This window comes from Corylus avellana, chromosome 5 (genome assembly GCF_965113065.1).
Source record: "Corylus avellana chromosome 5, dhCorAvel1.hap1.2, whole genome shotgun sequence".
In the NCBI taxonomy this organism is placed as follows: domain Eukaryota; kingdom Viridiplantae; phylum Streptophyta; class Magnoliopsida; order Fagales; family Betulaceae; genus Corylus; species Corylus avellana.
Window position 1 is genome coordinate 30991847 of NC_142494.1, and position 23240 is coordinate 31015086.

The window sequence follows — 23240 nt, forward strand, 5'->3', positions numbered from 1 at the left end:
GATAATATAAGTTACAAACGACGCCGTTTGGTGGATATAATCCAGTTCACTTTTCCACTCCCTCTTTCTCCTTCTCTGGTTAACCTCATCGCAGACTTCTCCATCAAGACTCGCACATTTCTCGCTTTGCTATAGCTTGAATCATGTCAGTTCTCCACTCACAGCTAAGGCTCTGTTTGTTTTCTCGGAATAAAATTTCATGAACATATACATATTTTGTAATATATATGGGGAATATATATTTCCGTCGCAGTAAAATTTTCTTTTCTAGGAACTAATTTCGTGTATTTCTTTGTTAAGTGATTTATTATTTTTAAGTTTCTGTGTGTTTTTTTTCCGCAAAAAAAAGGAGGAAATCGGTGAATCGTCCGCCAACACCAGATGCAGGAGAAAATCAAGAAAAAGAACCATCGGTTCGAGAAATTGTCAACATCAAGGTCTGTTTGTTAATCCCTTTATTCTTCTAGTATTTTATTTTAGTTTGGAAAATGAAATATGTGAATGGGTTTGCTTTAAATTTAGATTTTTTTATTTATTGATAATTTGAAAAAATGTCGTTCTACAGTTGATTGAGAGCGGTGAAAAAGAGCGATTAATGGAGCTTCTAAGGGAAAGGCTTATAGAGTGTGGTTGGAAGGATGAAATGAAAGCTCTTTGCAGGTTTTGCCTCTAGTAGGGATTTAGTTTCACCACTATTCTCAAATTATTCTTATGTTATACACGCACACACACACAAATTCAACTAGTTTGCATAATTCCAAAAATGTAGCTTGATTAGGCAGAAGTCCCACTAATACATCAAACTTGAGGTTGCATGTATCCTTATGTTATCTCCAGTCAAGAGGCTTTTGATTTATGTAGTGGGCTCAGGGGAAATTGGTTAGCTATTGGTTGAAGCAATTGCATAAGCTGGTAGGAAGCTTGATAGTAGGTAGATATGACATAAAATTGGACAACAGAGAGGACTGACATTACCAAATTGCCTCTTTTAGCTGGAGATTACAAGCCTACTTACCTTGCAGTTTTGATGCAACTTTAGATGAAAAAAGAAGAAGACAAAAATGTTAAATTGTGGGTGTATACTGCATATTATTGTTGCAATTATTTAAACTAATTGTTTTTTTAGTAGTTTTTCGGTCGTCCAAGTGCTGGATGGGGATGGGTATATTGAGATTCCTCTTGAGCAAGTCGCATTTACTATGTTGAGAATACTTTCCAACTTGGTCTTTTGCATAACCTTAAACCTTGGACTTTTGCCCCTTTCCTGTTCAATAAGATTGATTTTTAAAAAGGAAAGGATCAAAAGTTGTTTTAGTAATGGTATCTAGTTATTCTGATCAAGTTTTGCGCACAGATGTAAATATGTTTATTTATCATGATAGCTGGTCTGACTTTTCAGTATATGGGAATCCATCTCATTCTTCTTTTTAACCTCAGGGCATTTGTAAAGAAGAAAGGAAGAAATAATGTTACAGTGGATGACCTCATACATGTAATTACTCCAAAGGGCAGAGGTAAAGATTTCTGTTGTTTTTTCCTATGGTTTTCGTTTCAAACTATAAATTGTTTATAACGAAGCAACTAACATATGGCCACTTGGAACACATTGGTCTTATTGGATGTTGGGCATATTTAGTTCTAGGCTTGGCAATTTTCTCATTCTTATCAGAAATTTGTATGTCTTGTTTTAAAATCTCTCTCTCTCTCTCTTAAACTTAGCAGACAAACAAGAACACATGATATGTGCTAAATGTAGTGATAGTGGTGAGAGGCTTTCAAGTGGTACTTACACAATATAAATGGTGGATGAACAGCATCCATATGGTGTGTTTAGGGTATGAGAAGCTTTGATTCAAATGCCATTTCCCTCCCCATAAGAATGGGGTGAAAGATGAGATCGTGGATTAGAACAACTGGGTGCGTGTGTGACTTGCCTTTAAAAAAAATCTTGTCCATGTATTTTGTTAGAAATTAAAGACTATCTATCTTCGCTTCACCTAATAATGCTTGCAATATTTTCATTTTTCAGTATTAACTTTCCTTCCTCATCATGATAACAATTCGTTTCTAGTAAATGGTTGTGATTTCTTTTTTTCTTGCAAATTTAATTGGAGAAACAGCACTTACCCTCGAACTAACATCTTATTTGCAAACATCTTTCATACTTTGTGTTAAATCACAATCAACTCCTCAAACTATGCAACACCTTCAAGTTATCCATCCATTAGCATTTTTGGTAAGTTGGACAAGAATAACCCCATGTGAACTACATGTGACCAATTTTGACTGAAATTACCCATCATTCCCCCGCATCATATATATATATATATATATATATATATATAACTCACACCCGTAGTCTCAGCCATGGAGGGGGAGGCTTGTTGGCCAGTGCATAAGGGAAGGCTGTAGGTCCCTGGCCTCACGACCATGACCATGGGGTATGAGGAGACCTACTGCTGTGGGTGACATCCGACCATGGCCAAAGACCCATGGTCATGGCTATGGAGGTTGGTTCTCCACGACCATGCAGTGGTGGATTTTTTTTTTTTTTTTTTTTTTTTTTTTGTAATGTAAAGAATACAATTGTATTTTCACACATTTGATGCGGGGGTGTAATAGTTACTTTGAGTCAAATGGGGCTGCCATATCGAAGGGATAAATGTGCGTGACTAAGCTGGACTCAAAGAACAAAAGTGGTTTATCTCATTATAAGCTTGATCCATTGCTTATACCTGGTAGTCTTATAAACACCCAGGCAATGGGCTGGCTATCAGACAGTCAAGGACATAAATTTACATAGTTGCCTAGATTTGATTTTTTGGTGGAATGCCTTATTCATATAGTTTTGTTTTTCTTTCTATTCATATAGTTTAATTGTTCAAATTAGCCCTTGAACACTTCTATCTCTTTGTGAATTCTATCTAACCTGGTAGGCAGACTGACTTTACAGTGATGTGCTTTTTTGGGCAACAATAACAGTCCACAGCTCTCTTTTACACTAAATTTCTCAAACAAGTTCATGACATGTTAAAATTTGCCCGTGCAGCCTCCATTCCTGATTCCATAAAGGCTGAACTGTTGCAAAGAATTCGAACGTTCCTCGTGTCAGCAGCTCTTTGACACATCAGCGTGGTTGCTCTATCCCTTTGTTCATGAAAGATGCACTCAGTGGACAGTAACCCTTTGTTCAGGCAAAATATATTATGGGTTTCTTGGGGTGGAGGCAACTGTACTTTACTGTAACAGCCAGCTGAATGCTTGAGAAAGTTTCATCATTTTATTGCTATTATGATCAGAACTGATAGAAACCAGTTCCTTATGCTTGTAATAATTCTTATTTACAAATATTTTCATTAGTCAACTCTTAGATCTTTCTTTGTTTTCTGCTCTGAATAATGTTTCCGGAAATCTTTTTAATCTAGTCTATTAAATCAATGTTTTTGAATATGAATTGCACCTTGGGATTGTCAACACCTTATATATAATCCAATAATAACTCTTTGTATGGAAGAACTCTTAACCCTGGCCAGTCAAGAGACATGAATACATATATAACCAAATGGTCTCTCTCCGAATGCATGGGTTATATTTGTGTGATAAAAAATTATCTCGGAACATTTATTATTATTATTGTTATTATTATTATTATGAGACAACTACTATATAATATGAATTAATTTTTTTGCATTTCATTCCATGCAAAGAGGAAAATGAGGACGAGAGCAACAATTATGAGGATTATTGTGTTGTTGCTTTTGGTTCATGAGCCAGGCAGTTGAATTAGTGGATGCCACCATTTCCTTTTAACCTGTCGCATTCGCAAAACCATTTTCTTTCTCGCCTTTCTCGAGTGTGAAAACCAAAGCCAAAGCCAAACGCCAATGATCGATGAACTAATAGATTCTCATGCATATCTATAATCTACGTAACCTGAGGTGAACATCAAGCTTTTTTTTTATTTTTTTCATAAGGATTTTTCCTACATTTAAAAAAAAAAAAAAAAAAAAGGAAAAAGAAAACAGAAATGAAGTTTAAGGAAGAAGCTGGTGGTGCTCATAGTTGATGAAAAAGGGTTTAATTTCTTTTGGTGGCAATATATATAAAACCCTCATAATGATCAGCTTAATTAATTTCTCATCTTCGTCCAGTACTTCATGTTAATATTGTGATTCAAGTTATATATATCTTTGTAAAATGCAAAGCTAACCTATTGAAACCATATATAGCCAATTAACAATCTCCTCCCATTCCCAAGAGACCCACAATGAGAAAATGTTAACATGTGTTTGTTTATTATTTCTTGCTGTTCCCGAATCATCTACACCATGAATCAGAATATGATCCTCTCCATAACTCCATTTCAAGTAAAATGGAGTTCCTTTTTCTTCTCTTATGTGAAAGAAAAAATAAAATAAAATAAAATTGCAAGGATCATAGCCAGTGTTAGCAAGCAGAGATGTCTCATGTCAAGTGTTAGTAATTGCCCCCTCAATTCCTTGTTCCTTTCAAGTGGATTGAATTAAAAAAAAAAAAATAATAATAATAATAATAATAATAATAATTGGGAACTCTGTTTGCAAACACAATAAGAAGCACAGCACACCAGTTCAAATAAAAAAATGGTCCTCCACGACCATTTTCATTGTCATTGGCAGGCAGTCTTTTAATGTGACAGATGGTGGGTAAAGATGAAAGCTTCGTGGAAATTAACCTGCTACAAGCCTACTATACTAGATCCTAGATCTACAAGTGCAAGAATAATTGATTACTAGTTTTTTGTATGGTTAAAATGCATTTCACTTGTTGAAATAAAGGCATAAATTAATGTAGGAATAAAAGAAGAAAAACAATATGATGCTTCCAATACTTTATGTTAAATATTGTGATTCAAGTTACATCGATCGATCTGTGCAAAATGCAAAGTTACTAACCTATTGAAAACATACCCAATAAGCCAAACAATCTCCCTCCCAAGAGACTCATGGATTCTTTCTTTTCTGTCATTTAGGGCTGATTTTTTTGGATGGATGGAATTTGTGATACTTGGACATTTTCTTGAGCTGAAGAAGATGAGAAAGATCCGTCGCTAATTTGCCTCCCATGTAGCATAAGTAATTATTGAGCTTCCCTTGTGTTTGCACGATTAAAGCGCATGAGGTTATTTGCAAAAAGCAAATGGGAGAATGCTAGAGCCAATTGGTTGGTTTCCATAGCAAATAAGTAATTGATTATTTTCATTTTTTTTTTTTTTTTTCTAATAAAATGAGGGAAAAGGGGCTATAGGAGAGAATCTTTCCTACTTTTAATCCGGGTCGAAGAGAAAATGAAAGATCTTATAAGAATGCTTCAAAAAACAAGATGAGAAGCGGCCCATTTGGTTAAAGCATGTGTACGAAAATTAGCACATCTAGACACTTTCAAAGCATTCCAACTTTAAAAAAAAAAAAAAAAAAAAAAAAAAAAAGAAGCAAAATTAATATCATAAATACAATTAGCAAAAGACCAAGACAAAAAAAGAGCAGGGTTGTTTATGGCCAAAACAACAAGAAAAGCATTCCCTTCCAAAAAGAGTTGATCACACCTTAAAAAAACTGTCAAGCATGTCACCAACAAAACTGCAGAACATCAGTAGAGAGAAGTTTAAGAGTTGCAGCACCAACAATATCACCATATTTCATCACTAAAGCACCGCTGCCACCACTGCAAAAGACCCCTCCACTGTTACACCAAAATTGTATTTAAAACAGCCCACAACCAGTGGCACCCATAAAGAGGGAAGGGCAAGCTCACGCCAAGCTTCTATATGATGATTCAGATTATTTTCACCTTGAATGAGCATATATATGGTATTGTGCCCTTTAATGTCTCTTTTTCTTTTTGCTTTTTCTTCTTTTTGCCCAGACTCATACTCGTGCCTTATGATCATCTCAAAGAACAATCATAGTTTCCACCGGCGAAATCAAAGGGATGGATGGGGTATGTATTAATGCTCTAGAGAAAAAGGACACTGCCAAAGTGGTATGATTTGAATGGTAGAGAAATGCTCACCACTTTTAACCAAACGGATGCAAAACACAACAGATTTTTTGCCCAGACTCATACTCGTGCCTTATGATCATCTCAAAGAACAATCATAGTTTCCACCGGCGAAATCAAGGGGATGGATGGGGTATGTATTAATGCTAGAGAAAAAGGACACTGCCAACGTGGTATGATTTGAATGGTAGAGAAATGCTCACCACTTTTAACCAAACGGATGCAAAAACACAACATATTTTTTGGGAACTCTGTTTACAAACACAATGAGAAGCACATCACGCCCTTAATATTTAAGAGGACTTTAGCATTACACACAGAAGATGTTCTCTTTTACATCTTACAACTCTGTCTGTAACATTATAATGCTATCAAAGTTATGCAACAACTTAAGGAGTATCTTCACAACTGATACAGGACTTCTTATTCAGCTGGCTCACACACATTACCCTACTTTTTTTTTCTAGAGAACATTTCCCAAGCTTGCGCTGTATGGAAAATCTGAGCAAAGCACACAGCTGACATGCACCACAAAACTTTCTACATTGAGCAATGGGTGCTCGCATCTTGCTTATGCTACTGAGCCTGCTTGCTCACATAGGTCTAATAGATCAAGAGTCTGAAAAATCACAATAAAAATTTGACCATCAGTCTCAGGCTATGAGACCATTCCATGTAGGAAAAATCAGTGAATTATAATGCAAAATGATTCACATCATAATGACATGATATTGAAAAAGAAAGACGAGGAAGAAGAATATGGTAACCAAGGGTATTATTCAGTATACCTCTGGAACTGAGAGCTCAAGCCGAAATTTGGGGCCATCATAGTGATGCAAGACTGGCCTAAAGGCATCTTCTTCCAAAGCCTTGCAGAGTTTTCTAACACGGATTCTTACCTATTAAAATGGTTAAAAACAGTGTATAAGCAAATTAGATATATGCCACATACACCAAGGGAACAATGCTTTCCAATAAATCAATCCAAATTCTACCTGAGCAGGAAACCTTGACTCTCCTTTACATTTTTTGTCTTCCCACGCAGTTGGATCAATGTTAGATCCCCCAAAACTTGCTGCCTGTACAAAATCAATACCAGCAAATAATTAATCAACCTCAAAGTTAAGGAAAAAAATAATCCATCTCACGATTCCTTTAAAATAGCATGTTTGAAATAACAACTCTTTCAGCCCAACCATCAAAAGAATCAAGATAAAATAACCATATGGTCTCTCAATCAAAATCGAGGGTAAAATGATGATATGATAATCTTTCTTTACTTAAAATATGACAATATAACTGAGAATACTCCCTGTACGAGCAAGAGCATTACAAAGGAAATAAATAGAAAATTTTTTATAGAAAAAAAAAAATAATTTTTTTTTTTATAAAAAAAGAGCACAAACCTCAAAGATTCCATGCAACTGGTGGGTAGTGTAATTATAGAGAAAGAGTGGTAAGCCGGGGGTAATTGCACGAACAGAATCCCGATATCTTGGAGGTAAACCTGTGAAATGAATGCATTAGAAATATGCACATGAGCCATTCACCTGATCTTCTCAATGAAGTAAAACAAATTCTAGGCTTAATCTGCATATACTGGCACTTCAAAAAACTTGTTCTGAACACCTTGATGAATAGATGTAACCATCTTAGTTATAAATGTGACGGTTCATCCTAAAGTATTACACTCTCAGTTTTCAACCACTACAGTGCTTATCAAATTCTCAAACTCCCCATTCAAGCACGGTGTAAACATAACAGCCCCTTTTAGATGGATATGTTCCCCATGCATTATACAAGAGATGGCCACATACATGTCAGAACTATTCACACTTAGGAACCTTTACTTAAGTCCAGGAAAAGATTAAAAAGAGAAGATTACCAAATAGCTGTCGCTTTAAATCTTCCTGCATTGTGTCATTATTACATACAAAAATGTATCCGCCCAGCACCTCATTCCGTGGGAGCGTCTCTGTCGCTGGCAAGGTCTTGAACCTTTTGTCAACTGAATTGTTGGAGTTGGCATTTTCGTTGTTGTTGTTGTTACTGCTATTGTCGTTGGATACTTTATTGCTGTGGTTATTGCCACTATGCTTGGTACCCATCAAGTTTCCCACAAGGCTTGCATTGTTTTTCTGGTACACTGCATTCATATTGTAAATACCATTCCTAAAGGAATTTTTGCTCACATTTTCAGTTAGTTTAGAGTCCAAGTTCAACATGTTGAAGTTAAGGCTCTCAAATTTGTTATCTTCCTGGAACCCAAATTTCTCCCTTGTCCTTATTTCAGCTGGGCCCTTGGAAAGATCAAGATTATTCATGCGCTCGCCCTTTAACTTTGTCTGCTCAGCCAATTTAGAAGCAGCCACAAACCATTTGTGGTCCTCTGAGACTTTTGATTGTCCTCGAAGCTCATCACCCAATTGCCAAAAGCTCTGCATGGTCTCCATCGTTGCAAAACCTAATTCCATTGACACATTACAAATCCTTTTAAAGGAGTCTGATAAAATAAAGAAGACAAACATCCAGAACAAAAAGTAAGAGAAGAACACCCTTATTTTCACCCAAAAAGTGAGGAAAGAAACAATGCATAAGAAAATAAAAGGCATGACTATATTAAAATTTATACATAAAATAAAAACTATCAATCAAATGCCAATAACTACTTTGACTGAAAAGCTTCAATGGGGCATCTCATCATCTACATAAGGACAAATGCGTATTTACCAAAGAAGGGGACAAAAAGAATGCTTTCACGATCAAGTTTTTCAATGGACAGGTTCGAAAAAGAGAAGTTATTCAAGGGGCATATTATAATCCCATATGTTCAATTACTTCAAAGTTCAGCTCAAACAACATCAATTCAATGGAGGATCAGAATCAACAAATAGATATGTTATGGCATATGTGTATATCATTCCAAGAGCGTACATGAGAACAATGAACTCGAAACACCTCGACAAGATACAAATATCAAAGATTTACACAATAAATCAGATACTTCGTAGTAAAGATAACTCGTTTCTTTGCATGTGCCATAACCAAAAGGAGCAAAAATCCAGGAGATGCGTATGGTTTAACATTCAAACAAGCTTTCACAAAACTTTAGAAGGGAACCCGTGAATCTTTTGAGAAGCATGCTGTTTTTAATGTCGCTGCTTTCTTACTATGAAACAAAATACAGAACATCAAAGTTCTGGGTCATTGTAAAAATAAAAAAATTGAGTGCCCTTTAGAAAGGCACATTACCAAACAGATACTAAGCACCAAAGCAGTTAAAATGAATGCACTAACCTAAACCAAAAATCGGCTTTAGTGATTTAAACTTCAACCTAGAAAAAGTCTTATCCATTCTCAGCAACAGAACGAAGCAGCTCCTAACCCAAGACGAAAGACACCCTCGTTCAAACCCACATCACTCCAAAAATAAAACAATTCAATATTTTCTTTTCCTTTACCCCATTTTCTTAGCAACCCAACAAGGAAAACCCAATTTCTCAACCCAAAAGAGAACAAAACCTCAAATACCCACAGTATTGGACCTAACATTACTCCAAATCTAGACCCAAATCAAAGCTAGCTCACTCAAAAACACCCATAAAGCAAAAAAATCTCCCACTACATCAAGATCCAAAAACACAAAAGAAAATGCAACATCGGCAAGTAAATTCAGCAAAAGCCGCTGAACTAAGTTAAGCTTCGAAATTCAGTGTTAAAAGACCATAATTAACAACCTTGATTTTGAGGGTTTACAGAGAGATACCTCAGAGCCCTAGATTTGGGGATCGAGTTAGAGAGAGAAAGAGAGCGCACCTTTAATCTAGCTCCGCTTTGGCTGTGGCCTGTGACTCTGTGAGACCCGAAGGACACGACACACAGAGAGGAGTAGAACTGGTTGATATTTTATTGTTCTTATAGTTCGGTCGGTGGGAAATAGCCCTTTCTGGTTGACAGAATTACGCTGCTTGCCATTTGAATTTGAAATTTCTTTTTTGGGAGAGGGAAATGTGGCATTACTTTTTATCTTGTCACATTCAGTTTGTTTTGATAATTTAATTTAAAATTAGGAGTAATTATAAATCACATTTATCTATTTTTAAATAGTTAATGCTATATATATATTACAATTATTCAACAATTTTGAAATAGCACTCCTAATCAACCAAATATTTAAGTTTTTTCTTTTAATTTAGCCATGATTGATACAAGCTAGTAATTCTAAAAGTTCATCTTATATTTTTCAAAAAATTATGTGACTTTTAAATTAAAATTTGATTAAAATTTAATAGTGATCGATCGCAAGTTTAATGGTCATTTTAAGAGCCACATCATCCTTGAAATGACATAAAAGTAACCAAAATAGACTTGTAATATTACTCATAAAATATGTATATCATATTCTTTTATAATTTTGGTTTGTATCTTGAGCCCGTACGCACAAGTAAGAAATGGCACATGTTCCCACCCCACTTTAAATCTTGTGCGCACAAGACAAATAACGCAAGTATTGCCCTTTCATCACAATTAATCGATGAATTTTCCTACATCACAAGCACATATTGTATAAAAATACAAAATTTAATTCTCAATTACTCTTTACTGAACTCCAAAGTACTAACAGAATAACTCAATTTTAGGATTTATAAACAAGATAAGTATATGTTCTTTTGTATCCTTAAAAGCAAAGTAGGGGTTAAATTTTATATTAATAGAAGAATTCATTGATTGGAATCCAAAATATGACAATTTCATATGGAATTCAATTGTTCAAACTATGCTTGAAGAGTTTAAGAAAATTTATTCAAACTTAATTCGAAAGAAATTTATAAAAAGATAAGAAATTAATCTATAATTATTGGCCAATGAACATAAATCTGACTCTTTTTAATTTATTATTATTTAAGGGTAGTAAAATTGTGATTTCTAAAACATCATAGGGGCAATATTGGAGCCAAACATCACATGGAGAGCATGTAGTCCGCCTAAAAAGAGCTGGCCAATCACTTTCCTATCAAGCTGGGAGGTCTGTATCCATTGTTCCACGAGGAGAAGTGTATAATTCTAGCAATCCAATTTGTTCTTTAACCATAAAACTAACAACCCTCTCTTGCTTCCCGTGAGTCTTTTCAATATGGACAAATTTTCTTTAAGTTTGAGATGGAGAAATTTTTGTTTTTCCAATACATACAATTTATTAATTTGAATTCACACATATTTTTAAAAAGAGAAAATAGTAGAAATCCCCCTTTTATAATTTTAAAAAGATAAATTTCTAGAAACTTCACTCTACTCTCTATCAATCATTTGATCAGCTCATATTAAAAAATAAAAAATAAATTGTTGTATAGCATTATTCTTTAAAAAATGAACATGAAAATTATATGTTTTGTTAATTATATTAAAATTACATATAAGAATCACATGTTCTAAAGACAAATGCATATTGAGACAAGATTTACAATAACTCAAAAGACAAGATCTCAAAAGACAAATAACTCAAGAGTTAAGAGTTATAAGAATTCAAAAGATAAGAGTTATAAATGATAAATTAACTTTATTATTGTTAATGTAAAAGTAAAAAATACTTGTAACGTTCATACTCTTTCTCTATAAATAGAGTATTGTATACAATCAAATATATAAAGGGAAAATGTAGCCATGCCATAGGCCGAATTAGTGACATTCACTTGATTAGGTGTGATCCTAGTCAATTAAATTACCTCTTAAAAATATATTAAATTATAAAATTTTTTAAAAAGTAGTAACCCAATATAAAGGAAAATTGAATATTTTAATAGCATCAACTAATATCATCAACTAGTAATCATAGTCCACATGGATGGATTGTTCTTTTATGATTTTAATAGTGTTGGTGGGATTGGTTGCAGTGTGACTTAATAGGTACAGAATCCACGTCAAGGGGCTTTCAAACACTTTCCAGAGAAGGTGACCAATTTGCTGACATCGTGGCCAGCATAGCATGGGGAGACGTTAATGCAATGCAATAATATAAAAAGATTAACTCCATAAATACGAGTGGGAGTCCATGTTTCATTCAAGCATTTGTTTAAATTTTAAACGATACTCGAAAAGATTTGATTCATTCCGAATTATTTAATTCGAAATAAAAGTGTTCACTTGGACCATGAAGAGTTGGCGGGCTGGGAATGTCCAACTTATCAATTTATCCTGTAAATTATTAAGAGCTCATATAATCAGTTAATTATATTATAAAGTTACAACATACAATTTTAAGTTGGTTTTTTAAGGTTATTTCACTATCGCGGGATTGTGGCCCTTTGTCTTGATCATTGCAGCAGGTGTGTCGCACAAGGCATAATTAAGGGGCATAAATAGAAAAGAAGAACTCCATAAATATGAGTGAGACTTGTTTTATTGAAGCATTTGTTTTGAGTTAATTTGCGGATAAAATAAAAATTTCACAAGTATTTTGTCGAATTTTTTTTTTTTTTTTGAGCAAAGATAGTTACTTCCGTGGTATTTTGTCGAATTGAATTTATACAAAGGAATCTTTTTGTTACAAATACAAATCACAAAGATTTATAAGTTTATTTTTAAATCACATAGATTTATTTATTATAAGGTCAAACCACAATTACCAATCTAATTATTATGTTTTTCACATCTCAAATGGGCTTCTCGTGAAAGATCAAAAAGAAATGGAAGATGGGCCTTCCGTTTGCTCAAGTGTTGGGTCACTGTTGTTAGCCTTTTGGGTGACTGACAAAGGTTTGGGCTTAGTCCGTTGGATTTGGCTTAAATACAGTTTTTTAAAAAAAAACTACAACATAGATATTTAACTTAAATCATTTTTCCATTTTTATTAAAAAAAAAAAAAAATTAAATCCTAATTAACCAATCCCTACTTGTCAATTGCTCTATAGTCTATGCTTTTGGGTGTGATATAAAAAGATTGGAATTGAATATGCAAAAATACTTGTTTTTTGAAATTTCACAAATTGATTTAGATTCTCTATATTCAGCATCCAAATGGCAAATAGAATGGGTTTAAAAATATTTTTCTGTTTTCAAAATTAAAAACACACTTTTTATTATCTTATATTCAATCATGCTGTACCACATCAGTTTGTAAAATTTTTTTATAAAATTTATTTGTAAGCCTAACATTCATCGTATAAAATTACCTGTGTTTAAACTGTCAAATTACTTATATGCACAAATGAAGCTCATATAAATTGTCGGAAATTCCAATCCGGGTAAACTTAAGCCTTCTATTTTTTTATTTTTTATTTTTTAAACCAAAAGCCTGCTGTCTTAATCTGCCCCAAATTTCACCAAAATCCGGGCGGGATAACTGTTGCGGATCCTCGTCCAACCGCCATACCCAAAACCGATCCGGCTCACACAGCCAAGTCGGGTTCTCTCATTTCTCGCTCTGTTCAGTTCAAAAGCTGCCCCAAGTACCGTACTATCGGAGTAGTTAAGTGCGTTTTTCTCTCTCGGAGGCTCCGAAGGCACACTGTCCTACGAAATTCCTAGAAACCCTAGAAAATCTGCACGCCATGGATATGCAGCAGGGGGATTTCGATCGGATTCTCTTCTTCGAGCACGCCCGCAAGACCTCTGAGGCCACCTACGCTAAGAACCCTCTCGATGCCGATGTTCGTAAACCACCATTTTGTTGGGATCTCTCTTCTCTTATTTGTTGGGGATTTTTATGGTTTTCTGTGTTTCCGCTTGGTTCCTGAGAAACTCTGGGAAAATGAAGGAAATATATGTGTGTATGTGTGTGTGTGTGGCGTATTTATATGTAATTCTTGTTTAAAATAAACATTTTATTAAGGGAGAACGGTTTTCCTTTGTCCATTTCTCGTCAATGGTTGTGTGGGATTGATGTTTACCTTGTAATGATTGTTGTTGTTTGCTGTTTATGCAGAATTTGACTAGGTGGGCAGGAGCACTGTTAGAGTTGTCTCAGTTTCAGAGTGTCCCTGATTCAAAGAAGATGATTCTAGGTACTTAGTTTTCCCAATATACTGGATTCACCAAACTGTAACTCTGAATAAGATCGAGTATTTTAAGGACCTAGAGTTTTGGTAGTTGGTGTACAGTAAGAAAATTATTGGGTTTTACTTCAAGTCCAATTTTATTTTACGAATTCTTCACCAAATAAGCAAAATTAAGATTTCCATTCATTGCTTTATTTCCCAGAGTTTAGTGTAATGTTTATTGCAAATAATGTTTAGATGGTAGTTTTCTGGTGTAATTGTTAAGTTAAATTTGAGGTGTTTGCTTTCGGGGTGTGTGGTTGGCGTTTGGCTTTGTTTTGGTTCTGAGCCATGTTGGCCCAAGTTTGCTAGGTTCATAGATTGTAATGAGTTTGGTTGTCTATCAAAGGTGCTTATTCATCCAAAAAAAAAAGAAAAAAAAAGACGATTTAAATTTATTGTTAAAATGCTTCATTGCTTCTATTAAATGCAATGCTACTCGTGGGTTTGTCAAATTGTATTGATTAATTTTGGGACAGCTATGGAATTCAGAGTTATTTTGCTACTGGGGAATAATTTGTTACGTGGCTAATATGTGTTTTTGATTTGTAGATGCGGTTTCGAAGCTGGAGGAGGCATTGCTGGTTAATCCCAAGAAGCATGACACTCTTTGGTGCCTCGGAAATGCTTATACTTCTCATGCATTTTTGAACCCAGATGAGGACGAAGCAAAGGAGTATTTCGATAAGGCAGCTCTCTACTTTCAGCAAGCCCTCGATGAGGTACTCTCTTGCAAAATCTCACCAGAAATCACACGTCTATATATGATGTTTGTAAATGTCTTATCTTCCAAGATGTCTAAAACTACAGTAGTTCTACCCTTTTATAGGATCCGGGAAATGATCTTTATCGCAAGTCCTTGGAAGTGGCTGCTAAGGTAATTTTCTGTTTTTCTATTCTGGGAAATGTGCTTCAGCTTTATGTTGTATTTAATCATGGAAGTGTTGGGGACAAATTATTCGAACCTCAATTTGTTTTGTAATTGGGTTGTTAGGACACATGCTTTTGTTGCCATGACTAGGTGGAGAATGAGATGACATAATTGTTGCATTGGTAATTTAGTAGAGAGTTTATCTTCTTGGACTTTTTAATTTTCCTTGCTTTTATATGGGTTCGATCAATGGCAGCAAATGAAATATGAAAAGATATGGGTTGTCAGCCATTGCTGGAGTAGTAGTGGATGATCTGGTGAAATTAAGTGGCAACATGGTTTTTCGTCTCTGTTGAATTGAGCTTTATTATAAACTAGATTTTGATGAAGGTCCAACCACGTGGTTGTGTATTCATGACTTTAAACTTAGTGTATGTTTTTGTAGTTTTCCAGGCTCAGAAGGTTACTTCATTGGTTATGGAGCGCATGATTTAAATCTCCATAAGAATGATTGCAGATTGCTAATGCTTGATAAAATGTTGAAAGCAGGTTATTTTAGGCACTGAAAGCTTGTAATTCACTAAGACTGTTTTGGAGTTTAAGAATATATGTGGTTGTGGAGAGTTATTTTCTGCTTAAACTTAAGATATATCCTTTTAGTTGTTATTATTATTGTAAGCATTAGCAAAATGTAGGAATAATCTTTCTAGTGTCATCTGTTATTTTGTTTTTAGGCTGTATCATGAAGCAGGTAAAAAGGAATTGTCTGAAATGTTGATAGCAAGATGTTTATGGATGAGATACTGGTTTTCTTTCCACCCTAAATACAGAGAGTACACAAACAAAAGGACAGCCTGAGGAAAATTAATAAATAAATCTATGCTTTAGGGATATCTATAAACTGAAGTGATGTGAACATTGTTTGCCTGACATGTCTTCTTTGTTGAAGGGATTTCTTAAAATTGTTAACTGGCCATATTCTTCCTCTTATTTATTATTTTAAGAATGAACTTGTTTGTCAGACTAATCCACTGTTTTGAACTTTGAATCTTTCTATTTCTAGGCTCCTGAATTGCACACGGAAATCCATAGGCATGGTTTAGCCCAACAAACATTGGGGTCAGCAGGACCGTCTACTTCATCAGGTTCAAAGGTGAGATCCTGAAAGTTACTGCTTCCCTTATGTTTGTTGTTTCTCAGTTATCTTTGGTTGTGGTTTGCCACTCCCCCCCCCCCCCAAAAAAAAAAAGGAGGATCTTATTGTCTTAAGTATTTTTCACATTATGATAATAATAGCTTAGATGTAATAGTCCTCCTGCTCCTGTAGTATTGTAGACAAAATACCTAATATAAGTTGTCTTTGGAGGGAAAGAAGTGACAAAAGTTTTGAGGACCGTGAAGGGACGTTAGCGGAGCTTGAGTCCTTTTTCTTTTTTACTCTTTATACTTGGACAATTGCATTTGTATCTTCCTGGGAGCTTGGTTTTCATAATTTTTTTGTTCTTTTTTCTCTTTATAGTAAGGTGTTTCTTTTCTATACTCCTTGTGTACCTGAGTAGAGCGCTTTTAATGATATTTTGATTACTTAATATATATTAAAGAAAAACCCTAATGTAAGTGCATGGGTTGTAAATGGACTTGATGCACTGTTGCTGAAAGATGTATAAGTTACAGGGCATTACATTTACTATTCTAGTAGTTAAGCTCCAATGCCTTGCAGGCTTGCACAATGCCATCTGCATCCACGTACATGCAGGCCCAGACATACCGGTGCCAACAATGCAGAGTGGTAGTGTGCGAATGTATGTATATATATAGACGCTTTTTGTGCTTCATAGCTACACTAGATTGTGCCTCACCTATGCATTTGGTATTCAAGTTGTACACCTTCTTCATTGTTGTAAGTATGAAATTGTTTCTGAGGATGGTGGTTCTATATACCTTCTGTTTGTTAAGAATGAAACAATCTACGCTGGATGGTTTATGTTGAAACCAGTTGCCAACCTAAAGCAGCCCTTCATTAGGCAGGATGTCTTTTTCTCTTCTAATTCTCAGGAACCTTAATTAGAGTGTGAGTGTTTTGTTTGGGGGAATGCTCCTTGAATGCGTGTTTTATGTGTTTCTCAGAGAGTAGTGCTTTGTGGGTTGCTCGTTTTGCACCCGTTTTTCATTTTTATTTATTTTATTTTAATTCTGCATATCTAATTTATATGACTATTATATGTTGATTCCTTATACTGCTTTATGCTTAGTTTCTGCAATTTAGTTTTAATTTTTTCCTTCCTGTTGCAGACGTCTTCAAAGAAAAAGAAGAGCAGCGATCTCAAGTACGACATATTTGGATGGATAATTCTTGCTGTTGGAATTGTTGCGTGGGTGGGATTTGCAAAGTCCCAGGTGCCTCCCCCTCCTCCTCCTCCTCCGCGATAAGTTAGGCAGTTGGTTCCATTTGGTTGTCTCAAGACGGAGATTGAACATTTATCAGAGATTCGAGCTTTTGACCATCACATTTGATCCATCATCCATTAGTTACTTTTTCTTTTTTTACCCTAGTAATGTTTTCCTAGTTTAGCTTATAGATAAGTAAAAAGAGTCTTCTTCTATATGAAATATTTCTTTTCCCCACTGAATTCTAGTTAAGCAGCTATTTTCTGGTGGATGCACCATGTGTGTTTATTCTGATAGAGCTGCAGTGTTTCCGTTTTGTCTTGGTTTGTTTCACCATAAAATCGTTGAGTTGACAATGTTTTATAGAATGACATTTTCCGGAGGGTTGGTTGCAGTTGCAGGCTGTGATAGGTTGTCTCTAAGCAATGAAGAAGAAAAAACTAGGAAAATAATTGTAGGGAGTAACGTATGCTATAATACCATTTATAAAATAGTACAGCCTAATTACTTGAGATTAAAATAACTTCTAGAATATATCTTAGAGCATATACCCTCATATCCCGACAAGATAATTTGACTAATCTTCTAAAATATGTTCTCCCACATTGCATGAGAGTAAACCATGCCACACAATGTACTCCGAGTTCATAGGTAAAAGTTTATGATTCAACGTAACAAGGCATTTGTGTGAAGAGTCTTATGCAATTTTTATCAAACTACCTTAAAGGAATTTAGGTCCAGTGCGGGAACAATTGAAAATTCGAATTTTTCTTTTTGCCTAGCGCAAAGACTGGTAGTTATCTTATTAAGTTTGTTTTGGCCCAAAAAATGATATCTGAACGTGTGCTTTTTTCAGGTTTTCCTCCCACTTAAAAAGGAACACATGTGACTGTTATCATGTATTTACTTTCGCATTTTTGTGACCCAAAACAATTGGAAATTTAAATTCTTTGTCAAAAAGTTTTCATGATTTACGGATTGTGTTCCCTCAAAATTTCAAACCTGCACGACTTTTAAACGTTTAAGTTCCTTTTTGCACTAATTTTCAAACTTTTGTGATTCATGGATCATGTCTGCACTCAAAACTTCAAATCGTCAGAAATAGATGTTAGTTTAATAAACTGAATCAAAAATATTTTTTCTAACTTCAAATTTTTTTTATTGAAAATAAAGAAACTTTGCTAGGACCTGGATAAGAACATCATGCTCATGCTGATAAGTTATAAGATCTCAGCAATTATTTGTTCGGATTGCCCGAAACCGGGATCCCTGGTCCAAACCCACCATCTCGGTTTACTATATAAGCTTTTAAATTTCAACGTATCCGGACCCAACCAATTATACCTCTCCAGAATCACGAAGAGAGTGAGGCTCGTGAAAGCCCAAACCGTGGGCCACGCCGCCACGGCAAATCCTAAGCCACCTACACAAGTACTCTTTAGAGACGCCGTCGTTTTCTGTGAGACCCGGATTCTCTCGCACTGAGCGCGCGCTGTCTGTGTCCAAAGCTGAAAGAGGAGCCTAGAAAGCACTAAAAAATGGCTTTGCAAGCGAAACTGTACGGTCAAAACGCCGCGGTTTCATTCTCTTTATGGAGTCCTCGTGTCCCTCCGATTCCAGGCCGTGTCTCGTTGGACTTCCCCAAAACGCAACGGGTCCTCCGAGTCTTGTCCATGGCCGTCAAGCGCAGCCCTAAGCGTCTCAAATACTCTGCTCCTCGCTTCACCAAGGTCACATTCGCGCGCTGATACTCGCTTATTTGATTTCTGATGGAAGTTTTTCCGTACAAAGAACTTGTTGATTTCCGAGAAATGGTGTTGAAAATTGAAATGGACAATAAAACTGTATGTATGTATGTATATGATAGTCGTAGTTTTGAACCTTATGGAGTGGATTAACTCAAAACTATGCCTTACGAAAAAACTTCGGAAATTACTTTTGACCCTTTTTACCTCTGTAATAATAACAAAAAACACAGTTATGATCACTTGTTTTTCTACTTTCCATTATTAAAAAGCTATTTAGGGTTTTTTTTCGTTGGTTCAATGAAGAGCACATTGAGATTCTTCATGTGCTAATCAAATTTTTATGATTCGTTTTGTTTTTTAATTTTTTTAATTTTTATGGGATTAATAGGGAACCAACGGTTCAGTCGAAAATGTCTGAAGAGTCCTGTGCAATTGCTAGAATGGTTTTTTAGTTACTAGATTTTGTGCTAGAAACACTAGTAGAGTTGGAAGAAAGTTACTCAGAGTTGATGAAAGTGCAGAAGGCAGTATTTGTTTCACTTACAATTGGCATGAAAACATCAGGAAGGTGGCTTGCTTTATGTTGAAGCTGATTCATCAGGAGCAGACAGCTGGAAATTGGACCCAGTTGTGGATCTTTTAAAACAGGGAGCTGTTGGGGTCATTCCTACAGACACCGTGTATGTTGCTCTTCTTCGGTTTATGTCGATGATGCATCAATTATCATTTCTTAGCATATTTAACAGAGTAACTTTTGATGGTTATTGGGCTAATTATCTTCAGCGGCTGTACTTATTCTGGACCCCATAATGCGTCTTATTTGCTATAGTATTAGTTGTAGTTATGGTCAAGTTAATTTTGAAAGGGTAATTCTTTCATTAATTATTCATTTTGACCTTTCTATTAGTTACTCTTTGTCTTTAATTAGTCATCAATTGAAGTTAATGAAAATGTTGGATTCTACTGTCATTTCTATTCTTTTTCTGCGTTCTTTCTGCAGGAAAGTTTGACAATCCTATCCTTAATTTTCCAAACAATTTGTTGTTGTGATTTGGTCCTTTGGTAATTCTCTTTTTTGCCCTTTCTTGTTTGATGATTGTAAAAGCTTTCTTTGTGCATTAGGTATGCCATAGTTTGTGATTTGAAAAGCCATTCAGCGATTGAACGTCTTCGGAGGTAGACATTGTTGTTATTTTGTGCTTACTTTAAAGATTTCTATGCTTAGATACTTCTTATTCTGCCTCCTGGTGACAAGAGTGTTCTATATTTCCGCATTGCAGGATCAAGAATATAGAAGCTTCAAAGGCAAGTCATGGCTTTTCTTGAGTTACAACAACTTTAATATGCTTTAGGAAGTATAAAATTAAACTAGCCACAAGATATATGCTGAGATACTCTATAATATAGACTGGTTGGATGGTGCATGGTCACAGCATACTGAAGTCATTGATTACAATATCTGATTTGTGGTTTTACAATTGTTTGATGCTTTTTGATATCTTCGTATCTATACATGTTCTATTAATAATATTTCTGCTTAATTATGCAGCCTCTTAGCATCTTATGCCATACTTTCCGGGACATTGATACGTATACAACAGGGTTCCCTCATGGTGACGGTCAAGGTCATACTAACATATTCCGAGCTGTCAAGCATTGCTTACCTGGGCCTGTAAGTATGTTTCCTAGATTATGTGGTTATTTCTGGAGGAAATCTAAGGTACCCATCAGTGCCATCCTTGAGCCTCTACAATAGCTACAGAGCTACATGTAACATAAAGAGGCTCAATCAGGACCCACCATCTAGTGGCTTACCCAGCAGACCATCTCCTAAACCAAAGATCAGATAACTTTTAATTTTTCAGCCTCCCTTTCTGTTACTCTCCTTCTCTATTCCCTGATGATTATCCAAAAATAGGTCTTCAAATTAATGAACTTAAATGGTTTTTTTTTTTTTTTTTTTTAATTTTTAATTTTTAATTTTTATTTTTCCTTTTAATTTGTTTGTTTGCATAGGACAGTGTATGGATGCACTTTGGATTCAGTAGGTTCCTCAAAATTTTTAAGTGAATAATTTTATCCCTAACAGATCTTCTATGCAACAGTATACTTTCATCCTGACTGCAAGTAAAGAATTACCTAAACAGTGTATAAGGTATGGGACTGCAGCTTCCAAGTATGCAGCAAGGAAAAATGTGGGGGTCCGTATGCCTGATGATGCCATATGTCAAGCAATACTCGAGAAGATGGGTGCACCCTTAATTTCCACAAGGTTGGTTGGAATCTAGTTATATGTCAAACATTCATTATTGATACCAATAACTCAAAGGGCCAAACCACTCTTTTTATTTAATAAATCACTGATGTTTAAGAAGGAAAAAGTATTGTACCTGCTGTTTGTATTTCTCATATACCATATGATAATGAATTTATGTCCTCTGTGTCAGTGTCAAGTGCCCAAAGGAGAATGAGTGGATGATTGATCCCATTGTGATTGCTGATATGTATGGACCAGAGGTATGAGTCTATCAATTGAGGGTGCTTTAGTTTCTATTCTAAGGTTAAAATGACCTTGTTCCTATGCACCCCCGGGATTAGTTGGAGTGAAGCTCCGGATACCTGGTGCCAAATCAACAAAAAAAAAAAAAAAGGTTAAAATGACCTTGTATGTTATGAACTTATGATATTCTCCTCCATATTTCAGCAAAAATAGGAAAAAGAAATTTTAGTGGCTGCCCCATGGAACTTTTGCCAATAGATTGCATTTATATATTAATTCTCGCTTTTGGGCAACTGTTTTGTAGTGTTCCATTTTGAGGAGTTTCTTCTGCATTGGTTTATTTAGAACATAATTTTATAGGATTTGACGAAGTTACGGCAAAGCAAAAGTTTTATGACAACTTGATGCCCTCTCTCGGCAATCTTGTTTCATAATGACCTCTTTCTGAATGTTATGGCAATTTGATCGCTACTGCAAGAGACACTTTTACCTCAAAACTTCCCCTCTGCGCCCCCATCTCTCTTTAATCATTCTCAAGAACAAAGTATGTCATTATCTGCACTTCAAAATCTTACTAATATTTAATCCACAAAATCTACAACGGACATACAGTGACCAAAATAAAGTAAATTTTTTATTGAAGTTACTTCCTGACTTAAGTATTTTAATTCATTTTAGGGTCTTGACTTTGTTGTTGATGGCGGGGTAAGAGTGGCAGATCCATCCACTATAGTTGACATGACGGTGATTCCTCCAAAAATGATAAGGCAGGGAAAGGTAACGAAGTCTATGCTATTGAGGAATAATGTTGTCTATGTGATTGAATGTTGGTTGCTTCATTTTACATAATATGATCTAGTATTTCTTCAATTAAGTAACCGTTCTATAGTTGCCAGAGCTATTTCGTGCTTTTAGATAAAATCTTGCATGTGAAGCATGTCATTGCGTTCTCTCACTTGTGATAATAATCCTGGAGTAAACGAAGGTTCTCTGGAAATAACATATCCCAAGTTAATTTTCGTGGTGCAGTTGTAGGAGTATTTTCTTGCTGAACTAGGAGACTAGATGCAATGAACCTTTTTTTTTTTTTTTTTTTTTTTTTTTTTTTTTTTTATATTTTGGGCAAAAACCAAGCATTATCAAATTGTTATGCCTAACACGTTGGTTTTGTTGCTGTACTTGACAACTGGTTCAGGGACCTAAGTTACACTGGATGGTTGCCGAAGATGTTAATGGATCTGCTGCTATGCATGAAGCGAACCTCATCTTTCCGTCTGGGACTTAGTTCATTCATGCATTTTGGAAAACCCGTAAAGAACCATGATTTGTATGCCCCCAAGGTTGTACAGTCCCGCCCCCCCCCCCCAAAAAAAAAGTTGTATAGTCGTGGAAAAGGTTATAAGGTAGAACCTAGAGGGAGTTCTACTGGTGCATGCATTGTCTGTGCACCTTGTCAATTCTTTTGGAGTTGCTTCTGTGAGTAAATACTGACCATGAACAGAGCAATGCTGTCCAGGAATGTTTTGTTGAAAAAAGGACCCCCAATCCTCTATGTATATGTATCTCAAATCATCTCCTGCGATTTTAAATATGTGAACTTTTGGTTTAATTTCATCTTGAAACAGACTATTGAGTCGATGCAGAATTTATCTGCTAGGATA

The 23240-nt window shown here is 35.3% G+C and overlaps 4 protein-coding genes across 4 annotated transcripts; 3 read left to right on the forward strand and 1 right to left on the reverse strand.

The window, feature by feature from the left end:
- The first annotated feature begins 40 nt into the window (after positions 1-40).
- LOC132181333 (transcription/mRNA export factor) lies at positions 41-3438 on the forward strand. Its single transcript, XM_059594511.2, has 5 exons — positions 41-145; positions 350-437; positions 566-660; positions 1438-1514; positions 3050-3438. Coding segments are annotated over exons 1-5 (336 nt in total). The 5' UTR covers positions 41-143; the 3' UTR covers positions 3124-3438.
- A 2868-nt stretch (positions 3439-6306) lies between these two features.
- On the reverse strand, positions 6307-9929 carry LOC132182518 (DCD (Development and Cell Death) domain protein). Its single transcript, XM_059595785.2, has 6 exons — positions 9856-9929; positions 7925-8503; positions 7446-7546; positions 7035-7118; positions 6828-6938; positions 6307-6658 (listed from the first exon to the last, which is right to left on the reverse strand). The coding sequence occupies exons 2-6, from the start codon at positions 8490-8492 to the stop codon at positions 6611-6613; spliced, it is 912 nt and encodes a 303-aa protein (XP_059451768.2). The 5' UTR covers positions 8493-8503; positions 9856-9929; the 3' UTR covers positions 6307-6610.
- A 3418-nt stretch (positions 9930-13347) lies between these two features.
- LOC132181043 (mitochondrial import receptor subunit TOM20) lies at positions 13348-17718 on the forward strand. Its single transcript, XM_059594088.2, has 6 exons — positions 13348-13685; positions 13961-14039; positions 14625-14794; positions 14902-14949; positions 16007-16096; positions 17236-17718. The coding sequence occupies exons 1-6, from the start codon at positions 13587-13589 to the stop codon at positions 17371-17373; spliced, it is 624 nt and encodes a 207-aa protein (XP_059450071.2). The 5' UTR covers positions 13348-13586; the 3' UTR covers positions 17374-17718.
- A 958-nt stretch (positions 17719-18676) lies between these two features.
- On the forward strand, positions 18677-23238 carry LOC132183173 (DHBP synthase RibB-like alpha/beta domain-containing protein). The gene is made up of 9 exons (XM_059596573.2): positions 18677-19061; positions 19644-19759; positions 20202-20255; positions 20360-20384; positions 20629-20751; positions 21185-21351; positions 21527-21596; positions 22258-22356; positions 22775-23238. Exons 1-9 carry the CDS (start codon positions 18870-18872, stop codon positions 22862-22864), a joined length of 936 nt encoding a protein of 311 aa, XP_059452556.2. The 5' UTR covers positions 18677-18869; the 3' UTR covers positions 22865-23238.
- The last annotated feature ends 2 nt before the right edge of the window (positions 23239-23240 follow it).

Coding starts and splice junctions, on each gene's coding strand:
- LOC132181333 (XM_059594511.2), top strand. Junction 438..565: donor GAGAAATTGTCAACATCAAG/GTCTGTTTGTTA, acceptor GTCGTTCTACAG/TTGATTGAGAGCGGTGAAAA. Junction 661..1,437: donor GAAATGAAAGCTCTTTGCAG/GTTTTGCCTCTA, acceptor TTTTAACCTCAG/GGCATTTGTAAAGAAGAAAG.
- LOC132183173 (XM_059596573.2), top strand. CDS start 18,870: ATGGCTTTGCAAGCGAAACTGTACGGTCAAAACGCCGCGGTTTCATTC. Junction 20,385..20,628: donor AGAATATAGAAGCTTCAAAG/GCAAGTCATGGC, acceptor TTAATTATGCAG/CCTCTTAGCATCTTATGCCA. Junction 21,352..21,526: donor GCACCCTTAATTTCCACAAG/GTTGGTTGGAAT, acceptor CCTCTGTGTCAG/TGTCAAGTGCCCAAAGGAGA.
- LOC132181043 (XM_059594088.2), top strand. CDS start 13,587: ATGGATATGCAGCAGGGGGATTTCGATCGGATTCTCTTCTTCGAGCAC. Junction 14,795..14,901: donor TTCAGCAAGCCCTCGATGAG/GTACTCTCTTGC, acceptor ACCCTTTTATAG/GATCCGGGAAATGATCTTTA. Junction 14,950..16,006: donor CCTTGGAAGTGGCTGCTAAG/GTAATTTTCTGT, acceptor TTCTATTTCTAG/GCTCCTGAATTGCACACGGA.
- LOC132182518 (XM_059595785.2), bottom strand. CDS start 8,492: ATGGAGACCATGCAGAGCTTTTGGCAATTGGGTGATGAGCTTCGAGGA. Junction 6,939..7,034: donor AGTCAAGGTTTCCTGCTCAG/GTAGAATTTGGA, acceptor CCATTTTAATAG/GTAAGAATCCGTGTTAGAAA. Junction 6,659..6,827: donor TTGAGCTCTCAGTTCCAGAG/GTATACTGAATA, acceptor GTGATTTTTCAG/ACTCTTGATCTATTAGACCT.